This window comes from Pteropus alecto, unplaced genomic scaffold (assembly GCF_000325575.1).
Source record: "Pteropus alecto unplaced genomic scaffold, ASM32557v1 scaffold121, whole genome shotgun sequence".
In the NCBI taxonomy this organism is placed as follows: Eukaryota; Metazoa; Chordata; class Mammalia; order Chiroptera; family Pteropodidae; genus Pteropus; species Pteropus alecto.
In genome coordinates this window covers 10421258-10446843 of record NW_006434369.1, presented here as the reverse complement: position 1 = coordinate 10446843, position 25586 = coordinate 10421258, and the positions used below count along the sequence as shown (strand labels likewise).

Below are 25586 nucleotides of genomic sequence, written 5' to 3'. Positions count from 1 at the left end.
TGCTACTTCCGCCTTAACTGGTATTGAATTTAGAGTATAATTTAGTCACCTATTAATTTTATGTATTTGCTTAAGCCTCTTGAAAACAGCCCTAGTTTTCTCATCCTTGTTTTGTGCCAGGATGCATTCTTAAAGCATAATGCTTAGAGATCTACACAAGGGGATGTGACCAGAGCACAGTAATCTAAACCATGCACTTCTCTTAATGCAGCCAGGGTCAGAAGAAGATTTTTCGGCAGCCCCGTCACAGCAAAGACTCATTAAGCTTTTGGTCTACGAGACCCCCAGGTCTTTTTCTCACATAATGCTGTTAATAACTACTCATAGGTAGTGAAAGGGTTAGTGCTTGATGTCACATACTTGCAAGTACTTAAAAAATTGATTTAGTTCCTGGCATAATCAATGATTGCCTTTTTAAAACACAATTATGAAATTCATGAAATTAAATATGAAATTAAATAACATTTAAAAACAGTTCATTAATATGTGGTATGATTTCATGTCCTGGTGAATCAGATTATCATGATCTTCTAAACATTAGTCCTGTGCAGTCTAAAAGAAAATGGACAAAGAAAATCAAGCAGAACTTTTCTTTAAACTGATTTTTATAGAAATGCAGAAGAAAAAAATGAGTCGTAGCTAGTGTTGCAAAGGTCGGAACACTCACAGGTGGCCTGGGTGTCCTCTTGAGCAGTGAAGAGCTGTCTGTGTATTATGTATGTTTTCAGAGCTTACCTCATTATCATGCTTGTTTCCCCAAACCTTGCTACTGTGTGAGTGCCAAGTAGAAGTGAGTATCAGTTATGACTTGCTGATCCCCAAATGTTTGAATCATATAAACTGTAAGAGCCAAGGCACAGAAAAAGATTGTTCTAAATAAAAAAGTAATACTCTTATTATCAGAAAGACACATGTTGGGTTCTAAGCTAGCCCTTGGGTGGTTGTCATGATAAATAGCTACTTAAAATGTTATGGGTAAATGTATTTAATAATCCTTGTCGATATTTTCCATCCTCTAAACCCAGCCACATGTGTATGTGTGTGACCTATGTACACTCTCACATACAAGCTAATACTTAGCTGTTGACAATTAAGGGCACTTATGTTGTGATAATACAGGCATCAGAAGGCCATAGACCATCGAAAGCTACCATCCTTCTAGGCTTCCATAGGTATGATTTTGAATCTTAACGTGGGCCCTGGTTTTTCATCTATCCGGAGTGTTTCCAAATAGCATCAGTTTGGGCCTTCAGTTCTAGGGGAGGGGCCCCAGCATCAGACTGACAAGGTTCCCTGAAGGTGGGAATTAGTTTAGGTCAAAAGTAGATCACCAGGATGTGGTTCCATAGTGTAGCGGTGAGCACTTCTGCTTTACACACAGAAGGTCCTGGGCTCGCACTCCAGTGGAGCTGGAGCCACAGTCCATGGTCTACAGCCATGCTACCCTGAACAAGCCCGATGTCTGATCTTGGAAGCTAAGCAGGGTCGGGCCTGGTTAGTACTTGGATGGGAGACCACTTAGGAAGACGAGGTGCTATAGGCATAAATAATAATTTAAAAAAATAAAAATAAAGGGGATCACCAGTGGTCAGCTCTAAAAGTTCTAAGGCTGCACACAGACTGAGGTGACTGTGGGGAGAGGGGTCTTTATTGCCAGGCAGCCCTGAGAGTGCCCTTACCTAGTCCCTCCTCCTTTCCCCAGCCCCTCCTCCCCCAGCTAAGTTCCCCTGAGTACTAATTGTCCTAAGATTGTGCGGGGTCTTAGAAGGAAAAGAACAAACCTTAGCTTGCCCTCATGGAGTCTAGTGGAGAAGACTGGCATCAAAACAAAGGCAATTTAGAAATACATAATAGAGGTAGATATATATATCATCTTAGAGGCACAAAAGGAGTTGTCAATTTTGTTTAGGAGTCTAGGAGAGCTTCATAGAGGAGGTGATTGAGGTGAGCCTTGAAGAATGAGGAAGTCATAGACAAAGTCTGACAGATGTTGCAGGTACAGAAGCAGTAATATGTGCAGTGCCTTAGAGGCACGACATGAATCTGGCACAATTGGGTAATTACAAGTTGTTTGGTGTACCTAGCTTAGAGGACGTGAGGTTGGCTACAGCAGGAGATGAGACAGAAGGCCAAGGTCAAATCTAGATGGCTTTGGTACGTCCTATAGAGTTTGAATTTAATTCATTTTCCTCCTCATGTTTGTTGTTATTTGTTTCTTGTTGATTTGTGGACGCTTTCCATATATGATGGGTATCCTTTTTTATATATTGCATTTTCTCCTAGTCTATTGCATGTCTTTTTTATGGTGTCTATATTTTTGCATAGTCAGGTCTATTACCTTGCTTTATAAAATTCTCACTCCAAAATTATAAAAATATTCACCTAGTTAACAAAGTTGTTTAAAATTGGGAAAAAATATTCTTGTAATAAAGAATGCGTGCAAGACAGAAGAGTGTACAGTAAAATTAAGTCTCCTCCCCATTCCAGACCTTTAGTTTCTCAACTTAAGAGGTAACATTATTTACCTTATTTATAGGCTCAAAAATTTTATGAGAATATATAGCATATAAATGTATCCTTTTTTGGTTATTAACATAAATGAGGCACAGGGTAAACACAGTAATATACTTTGCTACACTGTGCTACACTTATACCTTTTCTTTATCTGGACATAGAGACTTACCTTATCATTTTTAATGGCTTTTTAATTGTATGAGTTTACTGTCTAGTTCACCGTTCCCCTACAGATAGAAAGTACCTTATTTAAAGCCTTTTGCTATTACAAAGAATGCTACACCAAGGAACATCACTATCTAAATGTTGGCGCACATGTGCAAATGAATCTTAGGTTATATTCCTAAAAGCTGAGTCAAAGCAGATGAGTATTCAAAATTTTAATTGTCCCCAAAAGAGTTGCACCAATTTACATTCAGCAATAGTAGTTGAGGGATTTTGTTTCCCCACCTTTGCTAACACTGTGATTATCAGACTTTTTATCTTTGACAAATTAAGCTAGGAGTTTGTGAACTTTTTCTATAAATGGCCAGATAGTAAACATTTTAGAGTTTACAGACCATATGGTCTCTGTCCACCTACTCAGACTCAGCGTTGTAGAACAAGTCTCCATAGACAATACATCAACAAGTGAGAGTGGCTATGTTCCAACATAGCTACATCAACAAGTGACAGTGGCTATTTATGGACGCTGAAATTTGAATTTCAGGTCATTTTCACATATTACAAAATACTAATCTTATTTTGATTTTTTAAACCATGTTATTTTGATTAAAAAAAAAAAATTCTTAGTTTGCCAGCTGCACAAAAAAGGCAACGGACTGGATTTGGTTCACTGACCATACTTTGCCAACCCTTGATCTAAGCCAAAAATATTATCTATCGTTTTAATTATTTAGTTATGACTTATTAAGCATCTCTTCATATACTTATTGACCAGTGATATATATTTTTTTCTCTGCGAACTGCCTGTTCATATTTTTTGTCCATGTTCTTGTTTGTTGTTTTTCTAATTGGTCTGTGACTGTATAGTAGAAAAAAATTGTTGTTTTGTGTGTGTATATATATATACATAACATTTTGTCTTTTGATTTTTATGGTATTTTTTGTCATGTGAAAAATAAGATTTTATATGGAATCAAATTTATTCTATTTTCTTTATGGCTTTCAGATTTTGTGTTTTAAGAAAGAACTCTACATTTCAAGAGTGTAAAATTAAATTATCTTATTTTTAATACTTTTATAGGTTTTTTTTTAGCTTTTCATTTTTAGTGCCTTTAGAATTTATTTTTGTGTGATAGTGCAAATTAGGGATATGAATTATTTTCCCCCCAAAAAATAGCCATTACTCTCAGCATTTATTGAATGGTATATCCTTTATTCATTGCTTTAAAATACCACCTTTACCATGTACCGAATTTCCATATTTGGGCTAATTCTGGATTTTCTAGTCTCTTCCATAGATCTAGTTATCTACCGTCTCAGTGACAAATTACAATTATCACTGTAGATTTGTAACGTATTTTGATATTTGATAGGATAAATCATTGTTACTTTTCTTAACATATTTACTCTTCTATATAAATCTAGACTTACTTAGCCTTTAATTTTAAATTTTACTTGGGATTTTGATTATGATTGTATTGAATTGTAGGTAAAGAGGAATTTAGAGCTTTAAAATATGTACTCTTCAGTCCAGGAAAATTATATGTATCTTCACTTAATTTCATTTTTTTCTTTAATGTCTTAAAGCAATATTTTAGAGTTTTTTTCTTCCATTTAGTTCTTTGCATTTCTATTAAGGTTATTTTAGGATATTTTATAGTTTTGTTATTATGAATGGGAACACTTTCATATATATTTTTTTAAATTAGGTATCAGTCTGAACAAAATGAATTTCTGGTATTAATGTAAAAGCTTCTGTTGACTTAAGCATGTAACTTGTCTTAGGTTTTTGTTAGCTACTTTTTATCTAGTCCTATAGCTTTATGTTAAAGTTAGAAGTAATAATCTATTTATTGCTCTTGTTGACAAGACTCAGCATTGTTCTAGAGATACTAGACAAGCAATAAAACGAGAAATAAATGAGGTATAAATTAATTATGGAAAAGGAAAGAAACATTTGAAATATATATAGTTTATCTAGAAAACCCAAGACAAGCAACTAAAAACCTATTAGAACTAATGAGAAAGTTCTATAAAGCAGCAAGAAATATGGCAATACCAAAAACCTAATAGCTTTCTATCAACACCATAATCATTTCTCCTCCATACCATTGCTTATACTACTAAGTCAAAGTGTCATTTTTAATCTTCTAATTGGACTCCCAGTTTTCATGCTTTGAACCAATAATTCATTCTCTACTCAGCAGGACGATGCATATTTCAAATATAGACTCCTAGACTTAAAATCATTCAGTCATCTCTCACTATATTTATATCCCTCCTTTAATCTCTTAAACACCCTGTACTTTTTCTTAATAGAACTCATCATAAATTGCAAATACAGTTGACACTCGAGTAACAGGTTTGAATTGCTTGAGTCCAGTTGTACATGAGTTCCCCCTGGCCCCGTCCCAGTAATTATTCTGTAGCCCAGTTTCATATCTGTAGATTCGACCAACCAGGGATCGAAAACAGTGTTTTCAGTCCATGGGTGGAAGTCTGTAGATGCAGAGGGCCAACTGTATGCATTGTTGTATGCCATTTTATATAAAAGACTTGAGCATCTGTGGATTTTGGTATCTGGGGGGATTTAGTGGTGGAGGGTGGGGTCGCGTCCTGGAACCAATGCCCCATGGATACTTAGGGAAAACTGTACAATTTTTTGTGTGTTTAATGTCTTCCTCCAGAATGTTCTATGAGGTCAGGGAAAATGACTCCTTTGTTACCACAATGTATACCACATTTAGTACATAGTAGACAGTAAATATTTGCTGAATAGAGAAACTGAGCAAATCTGCTTTTAAAAAATAGACTGTATGTTTTAGAACAGTTTTGAGAAAACAAGAGTTCCCACATACCCTACATGCAATAAGTTTCCCTTATCAGTAACATCTTAATACCTTGATATCTTACATTAGTAACATCATGATACTTTGTTACAACTAATGAACCAACACTGATACATTATCACTAACTAAAGTCCACACTTTATTCAAATTTCTTTAGTTCTTTTTTTTTTTTTATTTTATGTGACATTGGTTAATGAAATCCAGTAAGTTTTATCTGTACATTTTAACAGTAAGGCATATTTATATTTACATTGTGTGTTCACGTCCCATAGTTAGATTTCTTTCTGTCACCACATGTTTGACCCCCTTTACCCTTTTTACCTCCACCCCTGCTCTGGTAACCACTAGTCTATAGTCCATGTCCATGAGTCTCTGTTTGTTTGTCCTGTTCCTTTGTTGCTTTTAGGTTTATATCTAATTATCATTCTATTCCAGAAACTTGTCTGGGATACCACACTACATTTAGTTGCCACGTCTCCTTGGGCTCCTCTTGGCTGTGACTATTTCTTAGACTTTCCTTGTTTTTTATGACTGACAGTTTTGAGGAATACTGAAGGTATTTTGTAGAATGCACTTCCGTTGGAATTTATCTAGTGTTTTTCTCATGGTAAGACTGGAGTTACAGGTTTTTAGGAGGAAAACCATAGAGGTAAAGTGCCATTTTTATCACATATTAAGGTTACATATATCGCCGTTTTACTGTTGATGATGACTCTGATCATCTGGCTGAGGTAGTGTCCATCATGCTGTCTATGTGGAAGTTACTCCTTTTTTCCCCCTCCCTATACTGTACTCTTTGAAAGGAAGACACTGTGTATACATTCCACACTTAATAGGTAGTTTTTCTCTACCTCCTGAAGGGTAGAGTAGCTACATAAGTTATTTGGAATTCTGCATGAGAGATTTATCTCTTCTTGGCCATTTATTTACTTATTTATATCAGTCAATTTTCTACTTTGGGTTATAATCCAATACTTCTTTGTTCTCTTGCTCAGATTGTTGCAATTTTAGCCACTGGGAGCTCTGTCAGTTTGGCTCACGTGTTCCTTTGACATAGGCATCAATGTAGGTTTTTTTTTGTTTTGTTTTGTTTTTTGTAGAACTTCCTTACTTTTGTTTTTTGTAGAACTTTCTTACTTTCTGGCATTATAAGAGGCTCCAAGTTCATCTTGTATATTTCATGCCCCAGTACTAGAATCAGCCATTTCTCCAAGGAACTTAGAAACCAAGATCTGGGGCTAGATAATGCTTGTTGTTCCTGGGGTGAAATCTTTTATCTTATACTTTTATCTTTAATTCCTTTTTACTTTTTAAGTTGTTATTTTTTTCTAGTTCTGTAAGCTAAATGCCCAAATTCAGCATATTTTCAGTGTTCCTTTTTTCACAAATGGATCAAGTGTATAATTTTTTTTCTAAGATCTATTTTAGCTGAATTTAACAAGTTTTAATACAGAAGTCTATCATTGTTCATTTCTAAAGGTTATCTTTCATTTTTAACTTTTCCTTTCGACATTTAAATGTTTAGAAAAATTTTTTAATTTTTAAGTGAATAGGTTCTGGGGCATTGTTACATTTTAGTTTTATTACATTGTGGAAAGAAGTAGTGACACATTTTTTACATTTGAGAATTTGAAATTTCCTTTGTGGCTTAATATAGTCAATTTCTTGTGCATGTTATGCATTTTTGAGAAGAATGTATTTTCCCTTATTGGTTGAAGTTCTGTGTGACATATACATTGAATAAACTTTGTTATTGTGTTATTCATATACTCACTTATTTTAGGCTTCAATCTGTTTTCTGAGAAAAACTTCCTATTATATGGTTATATCAATTTCTTCTTATATTTATGACAAATCTTTTTTATGTATTTGTTTTTTTAACATTTTATTTTGAAAAATTTCAAATCTACAGAAGTTTCAGTAATGCTCGTGAGCATCCATATACCCTTTACCTAGTTTCACCAATTCACCAATTGTTAATATTTTGTGCATATGCGCTCGCTCTCTACACACACACACACACACACACACACACACACACACACACACACGAAAAAATCCTCAACAAAATATTATCAAATCCAACAATGTATAAAAACTATTACATATTATGACCAAGTGGGATTTATTCCAGGTATACAAAACTAGTTCTGCATTTAAAAAAGTTAAATCTATCACATCAACAGGCTAAAGAACCAAAATCATATGATAATCATATCAATAGATACAAAAAAGCATTTGACAAATCTAATACCCATTCATAATAAAAACTCAGCAAACTAAAAATAGGAACTTCCTCAACTTGATAAAAAAATAAATCCACAAAAAGCCTGTAGCTAACATCATAATGGAGAGAAATTAGATATTTCTGCTAAGATCAGGAACAGGGCAAAGATGTTCACTCTCACCACTTCTTTTCAAATTGTATTGGAAGTCCTAGCTAGTGCAATAAGACAAGAAAGGAAATAAAAGGTATACTTATTGGGAAAGATGTAGTAAAACTTTCTGTTTGCAGATGACATGACTGTCTATGTAGAAAATATCAAGGAATCAACAAAGATGCTCCTAGATTTAATTGATTATAATGGCTATGAGGATACAAAGTTAATATGAACAACTGAAATTTTAAATTAAAAATATAATTTACATTATTAACATTAAAAAAGAACAGGTATAAATATGTGTTTAAGATTATATGAGAAAAATGACAAAACACTGATGAAAGAAGTAAAAGATGTAAATGGGGAGATAGCCTATGTACATGAATAGGAAGACTCAATATTGTCAAGATGTTAGTCTTCCCAGCTTGGTCTAGATTCAGTGCAATCCCAATCAAATCCCAGTAAGTTATTTTGTGGATATTGACAAACCGATTCTAGAGTTTATATGCAGTAGTAAAGGCCAAATTGCTAACAATATGGAAGAAGAGAAACAGAGTTGGAAGACTGACATTACCTGAGTTCAAAATGTCTATAAAGCTGTAGTAATCAAGACAGTGTGGTACTGGCTAAAGAGTAGAAACATAGACCAATGAAAGAGAATAAAGAGCCCAGAAATAGATCCTTGACAAAGTAGCAAAGCAGTTCAATGGAGAAAGGAGAGTCTTTTCAACAAACAATGCTGGCACAACATCAACATGAAAAAAAGAAATCTAGATCTTACATCTTTCACAAAAATTAATTCAAAATGGATCATAGATCTAAATGTAAAATGCAAAACTATAAAACTCCTAGAAGATAACAGGAGAAAATAATAGATGACCTTGGTTTTGGTCAAGATGAATTTTTAGATACAACACCAAAAGCATGATTTATGAAATAAAAAATTAATAAGTTGGACTTCATTAAAATAGAAGACTTATTCTCTGTGAAAGACACTGTTAAAAGAATGAAAAGACAAGTCAGACTGGGAGGAAATATTTGCAAATGCCACCTGATAAAGGTCTGTTATCCAAAAATACAAAGAACTGTTAAAACTCAACAGTACGAAAACAATCCAATTTAAAGATGGGTAAAAGGTCTGAATAGACACTTCACCAAAGGAGTTAGACAGATGGCAAATAAGCATATGAAAAGATTTAAATGCCCCACACCATATGTCATTAGGGAATTGCAAATTAAAACAACACAGTATCACTACATATTTATTAAAAGAGCCATAATCTAAAACTAACAATGCCAGATGCTGGTGAGATGTGGAGCAACGACTACATATTTATTAAAAGAGCCATAATCTAAAACTGCCAGATGCTGGTGAGATGTGGAGCAACAGGAACTGCCATTGCTGGTGGGAATGCAAAATGGGACAGTCACTCTGAAAGACAGTTTGGCTCTTTCTTATGAAACTAAACATATTCTTACCATGTGATCCAGCAATTATGCTCCTTGGAATTTATCCAGATGAGGTAAAAACTGATGTCTGCACAAAAACATGCACATGGATGTTTATAGCAGCTTTATTCATAATTGCCCAAACTTGGAAATAACCAAGATGTCCTTCAGTAGGTTGAATGGATAAATAAAATGTGGTACATATAGATATTGGAATATTATTTAATGATAAACAGAAATGAGAAAAGACATGGAGGAAACTTAAATGTATATTACTAAGTGAAAGAAGCCAATCCGAAAAGGCTACATAGTGCATGATTCCAACTGTATGACATTGTAGAAAAGGAGAAACTATGGCGACAAAGTGATCAGTGGTTGCCAGAGGTTTGCGGGGCTGAGGGGGTGAATGGTTAGAGCACGGGGTCTTTAGGGCAGTGAACATACTCTGTATGATACTGTAATGGACACATCATACATTTTCTTACAACCCACAGAATAGGCAAAACAAAGCTAAACCCTAATAATGTAAACTATGGGTTTTAGTTAATCATGTATCGATATTGGTTCATCGGTTATAATAAATGCCCCATACTAATGCAAAATGTTAATAATAGGGAAAATTTGAGGAGGGGGAGATGAGGGAGTATACGAAAACTGTATTTTCCAATCAATTTTCTCATAAGCTTAAAACTGCTTAAAGTAAGCTAAAACAATAGGCCTCAGAGTATAAGTATAAAGTTTAAACATGTAAAAAAACACACTAGTTAACCATATTAATTTTAATATCTATTCAGAGTTTAAAAGTCCCGGCAACAAAATAATTTTTTAGCTTTGAGACAGTAATTAAAACTGTACAAACATATATAACCATTACCACCAACATAAATTACTCTTTAGATTGTAACATTCTTTAACAAGGTGAGCTGAATCCTTTGTACAAAAACACCATATTATTTTTATAATGTGCCTTTTGATAATGTTCACAAGATGATACCAGTTACATTAGCATTTGTTACAAAGTCATAAAATACATAAAATATCCAAAGTATTCTTTAAAAAGAATATACAGTACTATGTCCAGTCCATAAAATGGCAGGTTTAAATAGAGTAGTCACAAGTTCAAAATGTCTTATTTTAAATACCAATTTAGAAATAAAACTAAGAAAAAAAAGTACTAAGTGAAATCACTGCTATCGCAGCTGAATGCATTTGCTCTTCGGAGCCCATGTGAAGGTCAGAGCCAAGTCTGATCGCAAAAGCAGCAAGAGTTCGCTTTGGGGAGCCAACTAACACACCTCCTCCTTATGTCTGGTAGGAACACGGAAACGAATATGCTTTGAAAGTCTGATGAATGCACATCATAGTTTTAAGAACTTTCTTGATGTGAAAATGAGAGGACCTTGGCTTGGTTCATTTGGGAGTCACCAAGCCATTGGATTTGGTAGTCACCATGAATTCACAGCAGTTGTATTGGTCAAAATTAAACAATAGACTCTTTTTCTATGAAAATTGGGTGATGTAATTTTATAATTTAAAAATAAATTTATTTCTAAGAAAGACATCCTGCTCAAGATTGTCATTACTATTGCTTCCGTAATTTTAGCCAAAGTAGAAAAACAAATGATAAATTATCATTTTTCTGCCATTGCCAAAGTGGTAGAGTAGAGCCTCAGCCAAATTCAGAACTATAACAGACAGCCCGCAACATTTGTGGTCTACCTAATTGCTATAAAAAAGCAAAGTGAACCTCTGAGGCTAAATGGTAAAATATTAAGTAGTTTAGGCAAATATACAACAAATGAAAACTAAAACATTCTAAACACTTTCTGGAGCCATTTTTTTAAGCTTCTTATTCCACTTACTATTTATTTGTATATCAAATACTTGATACTTTGGCAAATAGTTTATTCAATACTTTGTAAAGTCCTACCCATATATCAGCACTGTAGGCAACGATGCTAAGAAAATGTATTTCTAGGAAAGAAAATAGGAGATGATTTTTGCTCTTCAAGGTGCCCACTATGTATAGTTTTTCCAGAACTCAGTAGAAGTAGACATCTGTAGACATTTCCCAGGGTTAGGGGACTCTATGGAGCAATGCTAGGGGCTTCACTCTAGACTTCTACCGGTGGCCTCCATACTTGGCCACCCAGTCTGTCCTCCCGTGCACTGAGGGAACTGGCTGTGCACGATTCACAATATTTAGATTCTTGGCTGTAGGATTGTAAGTAGGTCCTGAAAACTGCCCCTGACCAGTTTTTGTGTTCCAGTTATATTCTGAAAGAAATCAGAATCAGAAATTAGAATTTTATTTACTTGATAATTCAACATAAAGCAATTCATCCTCTCATGGGAAAAATTAGAATTTATCTTTAAAAGATCAATTCAGTGGTCCCTAAGGGTTTTTTTTAAATATTAAAACTAAAAATTCTAGTGTAGTATTTGTTGACACCAATTAGAATTTTCAGTAGCTTTAGAGCCATTATATCTGGTTTACAGTTCTCACACTGCTGCTCTTTCTTATTTGGGTTCACTGAACTGCCCATCACATTTAAATAGGCAACACCCAACTTGGATGACCAAGTTCAAGTTCAATGGGCAATACCCCCAATGTTATTGACTCTATAAAATTATAGTGTGGTTGTGCCTAAATAATATTCAAACACAGTATAACTAGAGAAAATGTACTTAAAATTGTGAATCCTGTAAAGCTCTGGCTTCATGGAGCTACATAATAGATTTCTTTTTAAATATTAAAATACGGTTTTTAGAGTCAAGAAATTAATTTTTTTTTTTTATTGGGAAAAGGATGGATAACAGAATCCCTCTAAAAGGTGAACCATTTCTAGAATCCTAAACCTTTCATCACAAAGTTTGTTTTATTCATACATTTGGCTAATTAAAATTTTGTGAAATTTTTAATTGTTAAACATTTGTTATCTGAACAATTTTTGTGAAAGTTGCTTGAACATCTCAAATAACAAAGTAGTAAATATTTTCCAGAGAACTTTAATATTTTCAGTCCCTCTTTCACCCCCTCCTCACTTCAATCTGAGAGCTGGGCATCAGGTAGTCTAAGGAGAGACGTTTGATCTTTCCATTTGGGGATTAAGGATCTTTTCACACTGTGTGGTAGCTGTCATTCTTGGATTAAACCCTGAGTCAATTTTGAAATGAGTGTGACCATCTTATATGCCTAAGATAAATAGCTATACTCTACTTGGGTGGTTTCCCTGGTTTTTCTTTATACTTCCACTGTAAAATTGGGAGTGTGGGAGGAAATTGAGGGTCCTGATGTGCTGCCCTCAGCTTAAAGGGAACAAAGCATTAAGCGAGGAACCACCCTGGTGACAGTTGCCCTATCTGCTATTAGTTTGGTTGAGACTAGAGGGCCAAGAGCTTTCCCCTTGGTGGTTTGACAGGCCATTTCATCCCACTCTGACTGGTTTTAAATTCTCAAAGGTAAAGCCAATAACAAGCTACCTGACAAAGGCAGAGACAAAGTGTGTAGATGGGCCAGTTAAGTGCACCATGCTTTTCAGGAACAGGCTTTTAGCTCTGACCCACTGAAGCACAGATGAGCATCAATCTGTTCAATTAGCGATCTCACACATGAGGTCTGCAGGTCCAAATGGTACCATGGGCAGAGGGGAGAGCATGTGGGGATGGGAGTGGAAGGAGGAGGGAGAAAGAGCAGTAAGACTGAGTGATTCAGAGAAGGAAAAGGGAAACATTCTTAAGCTAACACTGGGTGGGAAGTGAGGGGCTTGAGGAGTAAAAAACAGGAACTTTTTTCCAGGTCATGACATAGCCTGAGTTGAGTCCTAAGTGCATTTAAATGAAACTGTCCGGGCCAAGATTTGTAAAACCTTTGAAGGAATCATTTTGCCAATGAGGCAGAAATGCTGACATTTACAATTCCTTTCTTAGAAATAATAGTTTTAGGACTCAAGCACCCTTGGTCAAGAACTTAGTCACTGACAAAGGAGCCCAGATCTCATGGCAGGGCAAGAAATGCTTTTGTGCCTTAGCCGGACCATGCCCTGCACCTGGCATTTAACTTCTTGTAGAAAATGTTTGCTAAAGGAAAACATGTTTGCCTCTAGTTAAGAATTAGTGCCACTACTACATAATGGAGATCATAATAATATCTTCTGTAACAGAGTCAATGGAAGGATTGAGTTAACGTATGTAGAGCTCTTAGAACAGGGCCCCTAAAAGGCAGCTGTATATGAAAGAAGACCTTCCTCAAAGTCCTCGTCGTTACTGTCAAAGCAGGGTGAGGAAGTATTAGGAGGTCTGGGATGAGAGATACATGAAGAAGGAGGAAGAAATTAATTTGGCTTTTCTTCTCAAAATTTGTGGGTGAAGAAGAAAAACAGCAGAGAGGGAGACTTAGGAGAGAAGGGGAAATAGTTGAGTAATTACGGTAATGACCTGGTTTTATTTTCTTGTGGGAAACTGTCACACAAGTGGGAGGACTGGAAGACACATCTCTTACAGAACAGTGTTTTCCTAAGGATTTGCATTGACCACTTGAGAATGATTAATATTTACTTCTTTTTTTTACCTTTCCTCCTATCACCATCTGTAGGAAAATCTGATAAGCAGAGTAAATGAAGAGATAAAAAGTTATGAGAAAGCATTTACTTAAAAAATGAAAACAGGAATATGCATGCTAATCTGACAGAATAACTAATATAAGAAGATCTTTGATATCATAAAAATATGTTTAAAAACACCCACTTTCACCTTCTAACTGCAGGTACTCAGATAAAAAATAATTTAAAACATTATGATTTTCTGCTTTTATATTAAAAATTGCTACTAAGTCATGGCTAATAACTCACTGTAAGACTTGCTTAAAATATTTGAGGCTTTATAAAAATTGCTGTGTATAAAATGTTTATATATTTTGTTTCAGCAGAGATAATGAAGCAGTTCTTTTCACTGATAAGGTAACCGAGTACTGTTCAAGCAGATCTACTGTGATAAGAAATAAATACAGAAGTCCAGTATTTTTATAATTTTAGCTCCAGCAGTGCAAACTTTAAAGACTGGCAACTCTAATCATGAGTTTTAAAATAAGATTCTGGTTAGGACAGGCTGTGAGAATACTTTTGGAGTCAACTTTGAAATTAAACTACAACTAGATATCTTAAACTTCTGATTATCTGCCTTAATGTTTATTTTAGGTGCTTTAATAAGAATATCTACTTTAGATTACAATAATTTAAAGAACGTTCATAGTCAAATCTGATCAGCTCAGAATCACCCTCAATTTTACGAGCACAGCCCTGAATGCGGCTGTCATATTCCACACCACAGCAGAACAGGCAACCTGGTCAGTCATTACATTGGAAGGTGGAAGAATAAACCCTTTCACCACCTAATATCGGCAAAGCAAAAGCCAGTGAGTTTTGCTACAATTTAGTTCTACATTCTAAAATGAAACTATAGGAAAACTGTCTGTTTACTGATGCATAACAGAGTTTCAACACTTATTAAGCTTTCACTCTGTGCCAGGTACTGGTTGGAAAGCTCTGAAAAATGCATCTTTTTTCACAACTCATGATGCAGCACATACACATTCTTTGAAATTAGACAAACTGGGTTTCTCTCCTGGCTCCACCATTTACTAGGTGTGTGACCTTAAGTAAATTACTTAATGTCAATTCCCTCATCTGTAAGAGATCTACCTCATCAGGTTGTTGTGAGGATTAAATGGCACAATCCATGTATCTGGCAGAGAATAACCTTTTAATTAGAGGTTGCTCTTACAATTATTGGACTCTCAAACCACATCTTTGGAAGAAAAATGGAACATTTTGCCAAAAACAATTAGGACTATTCTTAAGGTGAAGTTAATTTAAAGGTCTTCATTCAGGAAAAGTGACTGTAGAAACTTTAAAAAGCTCCTTTCTGATCAGAATTCTCAAAAAACATATCTTAAGTTGCTCTTACCTGAAGCTGTTGCACCAAGAGGTGCTAAGTGTATCCTCTGGCCAGCTGACCCCACTTCTTTTTTGAGAAAGGAAGGAATATATCCTGACTTTTTGTAAGTAGTATAACTCCCAAGATTTCCTAGTGATGTATCATAAAGTTTCATTGTCAGAAGATGAATATTTTAAAGCACCAGAGAGTAACTTTGAATACTACTCCTACTAAATCTAAATTCTATTTTTTGAGCATTTACTATATTTCAGGTGCAGCACTATGGTTTTACAGATATTCCTATTCAGTCCATATAAAAACCCTCTTAGACGTATTATTATCCATATCTTGTGACTCTTAGAACTTGCCTAAGTTCTCACGGTTTGTAAGGGACCGAGCTAGAATCATAACCCAAGGCTGAGTTCACCCTGAGCATCCCAGGTTTTTCTGACTACAGTTTTTAACACGAGAGCAGACTTTCTGCCAGGAAGCCCCCGTCCCTGTGGTGCTGTCTCTGCTCTTTTTCATTTTGTAAAATCACTGCACTAACCGCACCTATTTTCAAAGGGTTGTTGTAGGGACTGAATGAGATCTATGCAGAGCACTTAGCACAGAATCTGGTATTCAACGAATTTCAGCTGTCCTCATCATTCTCATCACTATTAGTGAATGATCAGTCTAGGGGCAATACAGGGATGAGTTGAAGGGGGAAAATCTAAAGGCAGGAGACCAGTCAGACGGTCACTGCTAGAGATGAAATGAGAGATATACAGGTTTGAACTAAGGCAGTCACGGAGAGGGTGGAGAAGAGGGGAACCGAGTGGGCATATGGGGTGGGAGGGGTAGAGAAAGAGAGGAATATAATTCCCGAAGTTTGAGGTTTAGGTGACTAAGAACAGCAATACAGGAGGAGAATCAGGTTCGGGGGAAGATACGATGCCTGTGAGATATTCAAGTCATAGAGGAGGAGCAGGCCTGGAGATTGGGAGTTAGGGCATGGCAGTTATAGAGCATGGAGGAGTCATTTCAGAGGGACCGCAAGATGTGCAAAGACCCAGAAGAGAACCCCAGGGAACAGCAGCGCTAAGGGAAAGGAAAGTACTCAATGGATAATAGAATGGTAGATGGTAGGAAGGGCAAGGTCTGAAAATTTAAGAGCTACAGTGTGTGAAGAAATAGCAAATGAGCAGAGAGGTCAGCGCTGCCCATTGGGTGTGGCCACCAGGATAATGTCAGGACCTAGCAGGTGTTGTTTCAGCAGCCTGAACATAAACTACAGTGAGTGAGGAACAACCTGGAAATGATGAGGAAAAATGAACGTAACTGTTCTTTCAAGGAGCCTGGCTATGCCAGAAAGGAGATGTTTGTCAGCGAGAAGGTGAAACAGTGTTCTGATAGCCTTGGTGGCTTCAAAGAACTGTTCACTTGGTAGCTGCAATTGAAGCATTTTTTTGCATGGTATTATTTGTTTACAAGTTTGGACTCTGAACTTTCTGTGTCCCAGATGTCTTTCACAGTGCTATGCATAGGAGGCTCTCAATAAGTGTTTGCTCTTGAATTAACAAATGTCAAACAGCAGTATTATTGATCAGACCCTAAAGGATTTTACACAGTAAATACGTTATCAGTTAACACAATTTTTAACATCGCTGAATTTTGCATAAGCAGCTGCCTCACTTGACTTTTCATTTACCTCCAGTACTCATTCTAAATCATGACTCTGCCCTTTACTTCAAAAGATTTTTTGAGAGGACGTTCCAGGCAGTTATCAAATTCAGTAGCATCTTCAGAACATTTCTCTTGCTCTCATTATCATCATCAGAGCAAACACTTATTAAATGCTCATTGTGTGACAAAAATCCTAGGTACGGTTATATAAAAATACCTGGGTAAATATTATTTCCTCCATTTTATAGACAGGGAAACTGACTTAGGGATCCTAAGTAATTTGTCCAAAATTACCAGGCTAATGAGTGACAGAATGGGGATATGTCGGATTCTCATAGCTGTGTACTAAATAGTTTTAGGCATTTTCTTCCTATTGGAGGGAGAAGTTGCCAAGAAAAAATACGTAGAAAATGAAGTAGACTTAAATTTTTTTGGCGTATTATTTGAAATGCCTTGTGAGCTGCAAATTTTTAGCCTGGAGTCAATAGTCAACACTCTTTAAACCAGTAACACCAAACCTCTAGGAAATCCACCATCTCTGTTAACCGGTTAACTTTTCCTTTTAAATGATTGTTAATGCTTAATAGTTTCAGAACTTTAAAAAAATTTCCAGGAATACTGATTACAAAATTAGAAAATATTCTTTTCAGTAGATTTACTTGACTTGTATAAACTGTCATAATTAAAGAAGATGAACATAGAGCTTTTTGCAACCAAATTAATTTGCTTAGAATCCCAACTACTGACGAAAGATGTTCTTGATGATGTGGAATGTGTCTTTTTCTCCTTGACCTGATCTACTCCTAAAAGCAGGTGACCTTGGCCTTCACAGTGGCCTTGTATGACAAGGGGTAAATGTTGAGAAGAAAATTGGACAAAAGATTCAAAGAACAAATGTACTCATCTATAATGCCCAGAAATTACCTTGTGGTTCCTCTAATTTTTCAGGAAAACTTTCATTGCATGATAGTTTTTCAATTGGTTTAATTATGCTTTCTTCTAAAGAGAAGGCAGATGGAAAGAAAGAATAATAAGGAGAATGTTTTAAGAAAGGCAGAGAAATAATAGATTAGATGATTAATGAAAAGATCCAGAAAGAACCCTTAATATGAAAAAAATCTTCTCATGTGTTATCACAGCTTTCGTTTTATGCCAGTCTTTTATTCCCCTGAGACTCAAAGTTGTAGTGCTGTCATTTAAACTGATTTGTATTTGACCAGTTGGTTCAGTGAACATTATTTTAAAATAACTGAGAAAAAATAAGTAAATTATAGTGCTGCTATGTCTGACATCTCAGCACTATTAAATGGATAAGCTGAGTCTTCAAAGTGTCTGAAAGACATGTAAAATACCCAACGTGTGTTAATGTCACTTCAGAATACCTTAGTAGACTATTCAGTTGCTATACAATAATCCTCAAACTTTTTGGTCCAAAACCATCTACGTTTTTTTTTAAAGAACTCTACACATTTCAAGCTGATATTTAAAATTTTTCATCATAGTTTTTACAGTTCCAAAAGATGTAATTTCTGGCATACTGTAATTACAGATATTTAAAAATAAAACTATTACATCTCTTCTTTTAATATAACCAATGGAATCTACATACCATAGTGAATTTATGCCCACTAATATTGACTTAAGAAATACATGAACAGGGTTTATTTTTAACAGTAGGAAATTCTATGATAATCACTTTTCTAAAATTTTACTTTTATTCATAAGTTAACTCCCAAATTTTATCCAAATAATAATTTTAGGCTTAAAAGTCTTTAAATTCATCATTCAAAATGTATATAAATAAAAAACCTTTCAAAAAAATTCCTTGTAACCATAAGCATATTAAAATAATCTTTTTTTTTTTTTGGATTAAGTTAGTTGTAATTACAATGATTCATTGTCTATAATTAATCAAAAAAGGTGAGTATTTAAATTTTGATTACTAAACATGGCAAGTAATTTGGGGGGGAAATTCTTCTGTTAATAAGAAAGATGTGACCTTTTTCAAGTCATTCATGTATCCACAAATGAATATTACTTATTGCTAAAATCAGACAGTGTTCAACATCAATTCAATTCCCCCCTACTTTTTTTTTTCATTTTTGAATATGGAAGCACTAAGAAATCTTGTTGATGTAAATAAGTAGTTAGGAATGAATGGTGTCACAGCTTTGTCACTATAGTCTTTGAACTCTATTAAATAAAGTTATAGACCAAAAATCATACAGTGATCTCATAAAATGTGTTTTTAATTACCTGTCAGCTAATAACTCAATTAGGTTCTCCTGCAATTTTCTGAACGTTAAGAACTGGAAACCACTTAATGTAAAAAGGATTTGTCCCCCAATCTCTTTCACCTGACACCAACATAGCAAACTTTTCCTTTCATTGCCGCACCAGATATTTTTACACTTTGGGAAAACAGGAAACACACTATAGTAAACAGTGAGAAGTTTTTTGCTGTTGTTTGTTTGTTGGTTGGTTGGTTTTTTGTAAAGTAGGAGAATAGAGACAGTTGCTCAGGCAGGTCCATTTTAGGAAAGAATCCATGTGGAAGTTGAGATCTGGCAAATGATTCCCTTAAAATGATCTGTGCTCAGTACCAGTGGGAAAACCTTTGTGTATCCTTAAGAGTATCTCTGTTGGAAGAAGGCAGCTGCAGTATACTTAAAAGTTTGCAGAAGGAAAACAATGTAAATTTGTACTTTAAATGTATTCTTGCTTTACCTGCATTACTCCTTCTGAAGGCAAGTTCTGCCCCAATGGGTCCCAATGTCTTAGGAAATAACTTATTACTCCAAGTATACGGATTTATGTCCTTTCCACGGGCTATCAAGGACACATTCTTAGGGTTTACACCTTAGAAGAACAAAACAGTCATTTCAAAGATTAGAGTATGATCATAGACTTGAAGGAAAAAAATATTATACATTCAATCAAAGATTAGAAATAACTTGGGGAAGGAGATGGAAATAAACTTAGGTTACAGTGTAGCAAACACTAGGTTTTTGATTAACCCTAGCATGATCCTAAGCCCTAAGCACAATAATCTGGAATCCTCAGTGTATTTGATAAACTTAAAATATTTTCTATAACAAGTTATAATTAAACATTGGACACTTCTTGCTGAATGTCTGGTAAAAACTGAGGTGGTACAAAAATTTTCTTCATAAAGATATTTCCAAGTCATTCACTTATTTTGAGAAGGTTCTCTGTGCCAGACTGCCGGGGAACATTTTGCATAGCTGGGAAAACAGACATGTGACCAAGAATTCAGGGGAACCCGAGAAGTTTGGAAGTAGATGTATTAAAGATCTGTGAAGTTTATCTATATATTAGACATAGTAAAATGTAAATGGTTAAGTTGTTTTTGATTTTCTGAAATCTGTGAAATGTGGAGTCAACCTTGGACTTTGTTACTAGTAAAGGGTATCGTTTTAACCTATTTAACCTAAGAGACTTGAAAATTTCCTGACTTGCTTTCTTTATACCGATAATTAAATTGGATTCAACTTATCAGACACTAGAGACATCACACAGCTAAGCCTTGGGGTCATACATGTAGAGTTTTCTGTAGCTACTATAGGATAAATCTTCACTGATGACTACCATTAATGTAGGAAGTTAGCAACTGATTCCAGGCAGTTGAACTTTTTGCTCTTCACGAAGGGAACTCCTTAGCAAAGTATCACATTAATGAGACATATAATAATATCCTTGTTTTGAAGCCAGAAACAAGCCTAGTTGTTCTGTACAGAGAACAACCTCAAGGTCGCCCTATCATCGTTCTCTAAGGAAATATTCCATCAAGTAATAATTTCCCTTTCTTATAGGATAAAACTCCTTATGGATTTTGCTTTCTAATAGAATACCTACAGATAGAACTATAATGGGCTATAACATGACAATGAAGAAGATGCACTAGATAGTGATTATATTAAAAACATCTTTATGATAATAAAAAATAGTAAAAAATAATTTTCAAAAACCATATACTTTGCACAAAATAAAGTACAAAGTCGGGGAAAAACTAAAACTCTTTAACTGAACAAATTAAAATGGGCCTTGAATATTTAAATTTTTTTGTTAATCCAGGTAGCCCTGAGATATCTCTAGTTTTTTTAAGTAAATATATACACTATTAAGATAATGGCTTTAATTTTTGTTTTTTAAAGATTCCATTTTTTTGGAAATAAAACAATCTAGAATTTTAAGTCATTTATGTATTAGTTTATAAGCTTATTGGGTACTATCTATATACCAAACACTGTGTTAGAGAGAAGTAGAAATTAATAACTATCATCTCTCACCTCAAAGGAGATTAAAAAGTCAGTTAGCAAATATTTACTGAGCACCTACCATGTGCTAGGCAGTGTGTGTGGCATTAGAGAAAAAGTGGTGAACAAAATAGACAAGTTTCTACCCTTTTGGCTCTTAAAATCTACTCTAATGAGAAAAGGTACATTAATAGTTATAAATAATTAGGTAAATAGCGGTGCACAAATTGTTTAGAAGGATCTGGTACTGAGAGGGCAAATAACAGAAACGAGCCAGTTTTTTGTTTTTGTTTTTGTTTTTTAAGTAATTTTCAGCCGAAATGTGAATCATTAGAACTTGGTAGAGGTTGGAGACTGTGTTCCTGGGAGAGGCAACAGTGCTGGCAGCGGACCTGAGGTGGGAAAGAACTCAGAGACACATTCAGCATGTATGGCGCAAACAAACAAGGAGTGGCATAAAATGAGGCTGGGACGGGGGGAGCAGGGGTCAGATCACATAGAAATTTGTATGTCATTGTTAAGAAATTTTAAATGCAGTAGGAGTGGCAAGTATAGAAATGATACAGGGCATTTGATACACATGGTGGAAGGAAGGACGTTAAGTAATAATTGGTACTCGAGAAGATCCACAGACCAGGATTTCAAAAGTGCTATGGAGTGAACTACTCTTCCTGCCTGCCAACATGGTGGCATCAATTCAAGCTAGAGAGTCTTGGTTGTAGGATCAGGCAGTGAGACCAGAGGGCTGTGGAGAGATGTTAGCACTTCCACTGCATACTCTATTTGCAACTACCTTGTGATAATTAAGTACCTAAGGCTTACAGGGTGAGCTGATGACTGCAGTCCCATTGTAAGTAACAGAAAACAGAATCTTAAAGTCTTGTTCCAGTACACAGCCGGTCAGTAGCAGGTCAATAGCTATGACTCTTGCGTCTCTCTCCCTGAAGGCCAGTGTCACAGATATGCCAAATCTTGTAGTATAATGTCATGCTGCCCTGAAATAATATGGTACATTTCTAGAGCTCCCATGATCCTAAAGGTTGATACTTTATAAGACCTTTTATACTTGTTTTTATAGTAAGAGGGCCCCCAAAGAGATTGTTCTTTTTTTATTCCTGAATATATTCAATTATAAAAATAACTTAGGATCACAAATGTCAAAAATCACTTCTCATTTGGGTTTCTATCCTCTACAGTTGCTGGCTCATGATAGGTGCTCAATAAATGTTTGTCCAAGTGACTGCACTGAGCTCAATTCTATTTCCAAATCTCACCCAGCTCTAGAGGGGCCATCTTCAAGACAAAAAATACCAACAGGGTTAACAGTAAGGCTCAAGTTAACATTTCAAATAATTCTTTCTAATTTTGAGACATTCTTAAATCTCGGTTACAGCCACGCTTTGACCCAAAGTAATTTTCAGAATTTGTTAGGTCTTTCTGATTAAAAAGGAAACAATTAGAAGGGTCTCAGAATCCCTGAAATGTATTCTTGAAAACCACTTTAGGAGCCAAACTATGAAAATGGGGGTGCTTTAGATCCATTTATCCTCTGACAAAAATCTACAGTAGCCTTTCCCACAACCAGAGGGCTTACTTCTGCAGGTATAAATACTGAGTTGCTACATTTCAATCAATGAAATGTACTTGATTTAAGAAACAACAGTAACAACAAAAAAACACGGAAAAGTGCCCCCCATGAATCTGTGTCCTATGAACTTTCTTATACATCTGCTTTTGCAGACCAGAACTCCCTCATGGTTTAATGCCAAAACTTACAAACCAACTGGTATCTAAATAGATTACAACACAAGAATCTTTGCTCCTCTCAAAAGTACATGCCATCTCTTACGGTCTTAACTCCAACTCTTCTCAACTGTCTAAGCCTTTCAGTCTCTCATTCATTCCCCTCCTCTTCTGCATGATCTACTCTAGAAATGATCATTCCCATCCACACACAAATCTGCTCCAAAAGTCCCAGAGTCACCACTGTTGAGGTGCCCCTTTACCCCAAACCCCACTCTGGTATGGCTGCGTTTCTAACTGCCTCTTCACAATCCAACACCACCAAAGAGTTGTCTACATTTTTAATGGCTGATTTCTTATCTCTCATCACGTCTTAACTCGCTCCAGATCTCCCTCCCCATCCCAGACTGAAACTGCCCATCAAGGTCATCAGGGACCTTTCCACTGCCAAATTTAATCAGACATTTCTATCCCTCTTATCCAGCTGCTCAGCAGCAAACAACTCTTTCAGGTAAACTCTCCCTTCTCTGCCTCTGGAAACCACCTTTTTGTGGTTTGCCCCTCATCTGTCTGGCTGCTTCCTTTCCCCTTTCTCAGCTCCTCCTCCTCCTTTTCTGCTACTACTGTTCTACTTCTTCGTAGGTGATCCCCAATAAGCCAGTGTCTTCCCCACCTCTGACCGAAACATCTTTTCTCAGCTCTTTACACGACTGCCTCCTTCTCATCTTCTGGGCATCAGCTAAATTTTAGAGAATCGAGGAGTGTGTTCCACACCCTGCAGCAGTCACACTCGAGTTCATCTCCCTGTTTTCACAGTAGCACTTACCTCTACCTGCTAATTTTCTTTTTCTCTCTCTCTCCACTAGAACATAAGCTCCTGGAGAGCTCTTAGCATGCTCTACCCAACAGCCCAAATGATCTTTCAAAATCAGAAATCAGATAATTTAGGAAACAATATAAAATTCCACATTTTATAAAAAGTTGTATGGGCGTGGAATTGTTTTAATAAAATTCAGCATTTCCTAAAGGTATAGCTTTGGCGGGAGAATATGGTATTTTTTGAAGCATATTCTTCATCTTGATTTTTGGCTGCTAGCCATTTCTTGAGCAGACTTCAGAGAGGCAGGAGGCCCAGAAAAGTACTTGGTGACAAGTACTGACAAGATTGAGTCAGCAAAGAGTACTGTGACTATACTTTTTATTTCATCGGTGCTCTTTCTGCAGATTCTAAGATACCTGAGCCTAACTTATCTATATTCTAGTTAGCAGTAAATGTTTTTTTTCTCTACTTACCTGGAAGGTATCTTGATTGTTTCAAGTAGTACTGTTTAGCTGGTGAAGCAGTTGACAGTTCAGGATCAGATTTTAGGGAAATGGCAGCAGGTAAGCTCTTGTTTTCCTCTGCTGAGCCTGACTGTACTGATTCTGGAAGGCTTGAAAGTCAACATAACATAACATTCAGCGTGAAAAATGAGAAGATGACAGCTACTATGTTCTCATCCACCCCCTGCACATCTTTTCAAACCGGGCAAGGTGACCTCACCTAAATGGTTTTCATCAGAGAAAACTAAAGGACAACTTTCCCCTGCAATAAATATTAGACAATGCATAGAATCATTTCTAATACTAGACAATATGTGACAGAAAGCCTTATAACTGAGCAGCACATTGTCTGTGTATAATATGTTTCTATCCTACAACTGCTGCAGTTATGGATTTATAATATGGGAAGAAAATCAGAGCCATTGTCACCTGTCTACTAATGTAATGTATCATCAGGGAGGTTGTTTGGGACCCCCTCGGAGGCTGACACTGACTTAGCTGGCCCTTTGAACTGCTGGCTACCCCAGCCCACTTTGGGATGGCCCTAGACACAGGTAGAAACGGCCCCACCCATTTCTGGCTTCTTTACCTTCTCCCCAGCCAAATGCTGAAATTCTACTCATCTTCAAAACTGCTTACTCTAAAAAGAATTTCCTCTCTCCTCAAAGTTGTCTGCCTATAAACAGAACTCTTAGATCTCCCTGCAGCTCCTTTACTAGTGGCACTTAATACATACACTGTCTTATGTTATAGTAACTTAAAGGTCTTATTTCTGCTGCTATACATTTGATGGATAGAAGACAGACTATATCATGTTGGTACCTTTGCTTAATACCAAGTAGGTGTTTAGTAAATGTCTATCGAGTAGGAATACAAGTATAAATGCAAATAAGTATAAATATCTTGCTTTTGTTCACTTACAAAAAGACAACCGTTAAGTAAAGGTTTTACACTTTAGTATTTGATATTTTGTATTCTTTATGGGGAAGACCAGGCTGCCTGAGAAACTGATCAAAGAATAGCAGAATCCATTCTGTTCACTGAGTGTTTGAGCTTCTGTTGCTCATCTGACATTGGGCAACCTGTTTATTTAACCTATCTGAGTCTCAGTATCCTATTCTGCAGATATTTTTACTGGAGTATGAAAATCATAAATAAAATTTAGATAGGTTCTTAATAAATGGTAGTATATTAATAATTATTATTATATGTCTAAAGTATAAAAAGCCATTTAAAGATACCAAAAAATAAAAATGGAAGAAATACCTACGTTAAAAGTTCAT

The 25586-nt window shown here is 35.7% G+C and overlaps 1 protein-coding gene and 1 pseudogene across 2 annotated transcripts in view; one reads left to right on the top strand and one right to left on the bottom strand.

The window, feature by feature from the left end:
* The first annotated feature begins 1427 nt into the window (after positions 1-1427).
* Positions 1428-1543, top strand: LOC112477703 (annotated as a pseudogene).
* A 9366-nt stretch (positions 1544-10909) lies between these two features.
* MAK (male germ cell associated kinase) overlaps positions 10910-25586 on the bottom strand; it is a 48404-nt gene continuing 33727 nt past the window's right edge. The window contains exons 11-15 of one of the 2 annotated variants that reach the window (XM_015587275.2): positions 24274-24413; positions 19688-19819; positions 17885-17959; positions 15323-15442; positions 10910-11635 (exon numbers count right to left, since the gene is read on the bottom strand). In XM_015587275.2, the coding sequence (XP_015442761.1) occupies positions 11481-11635; positions 15323-15442; positions 17885-17959; positions 19688-19819; positions 24274-24413 (622 nt within the window). In that variant the 3' untranslated portion in view covers positions 10910-11480. The remainder of the gene's footprint in view (positions 11636-15322; positions 15443-17884; positions 17960-19687; positions 19820-24273; positions 24414-25586) is intronic. The other variant, XM_006909270.2, reaches the window with a different exon arrangement.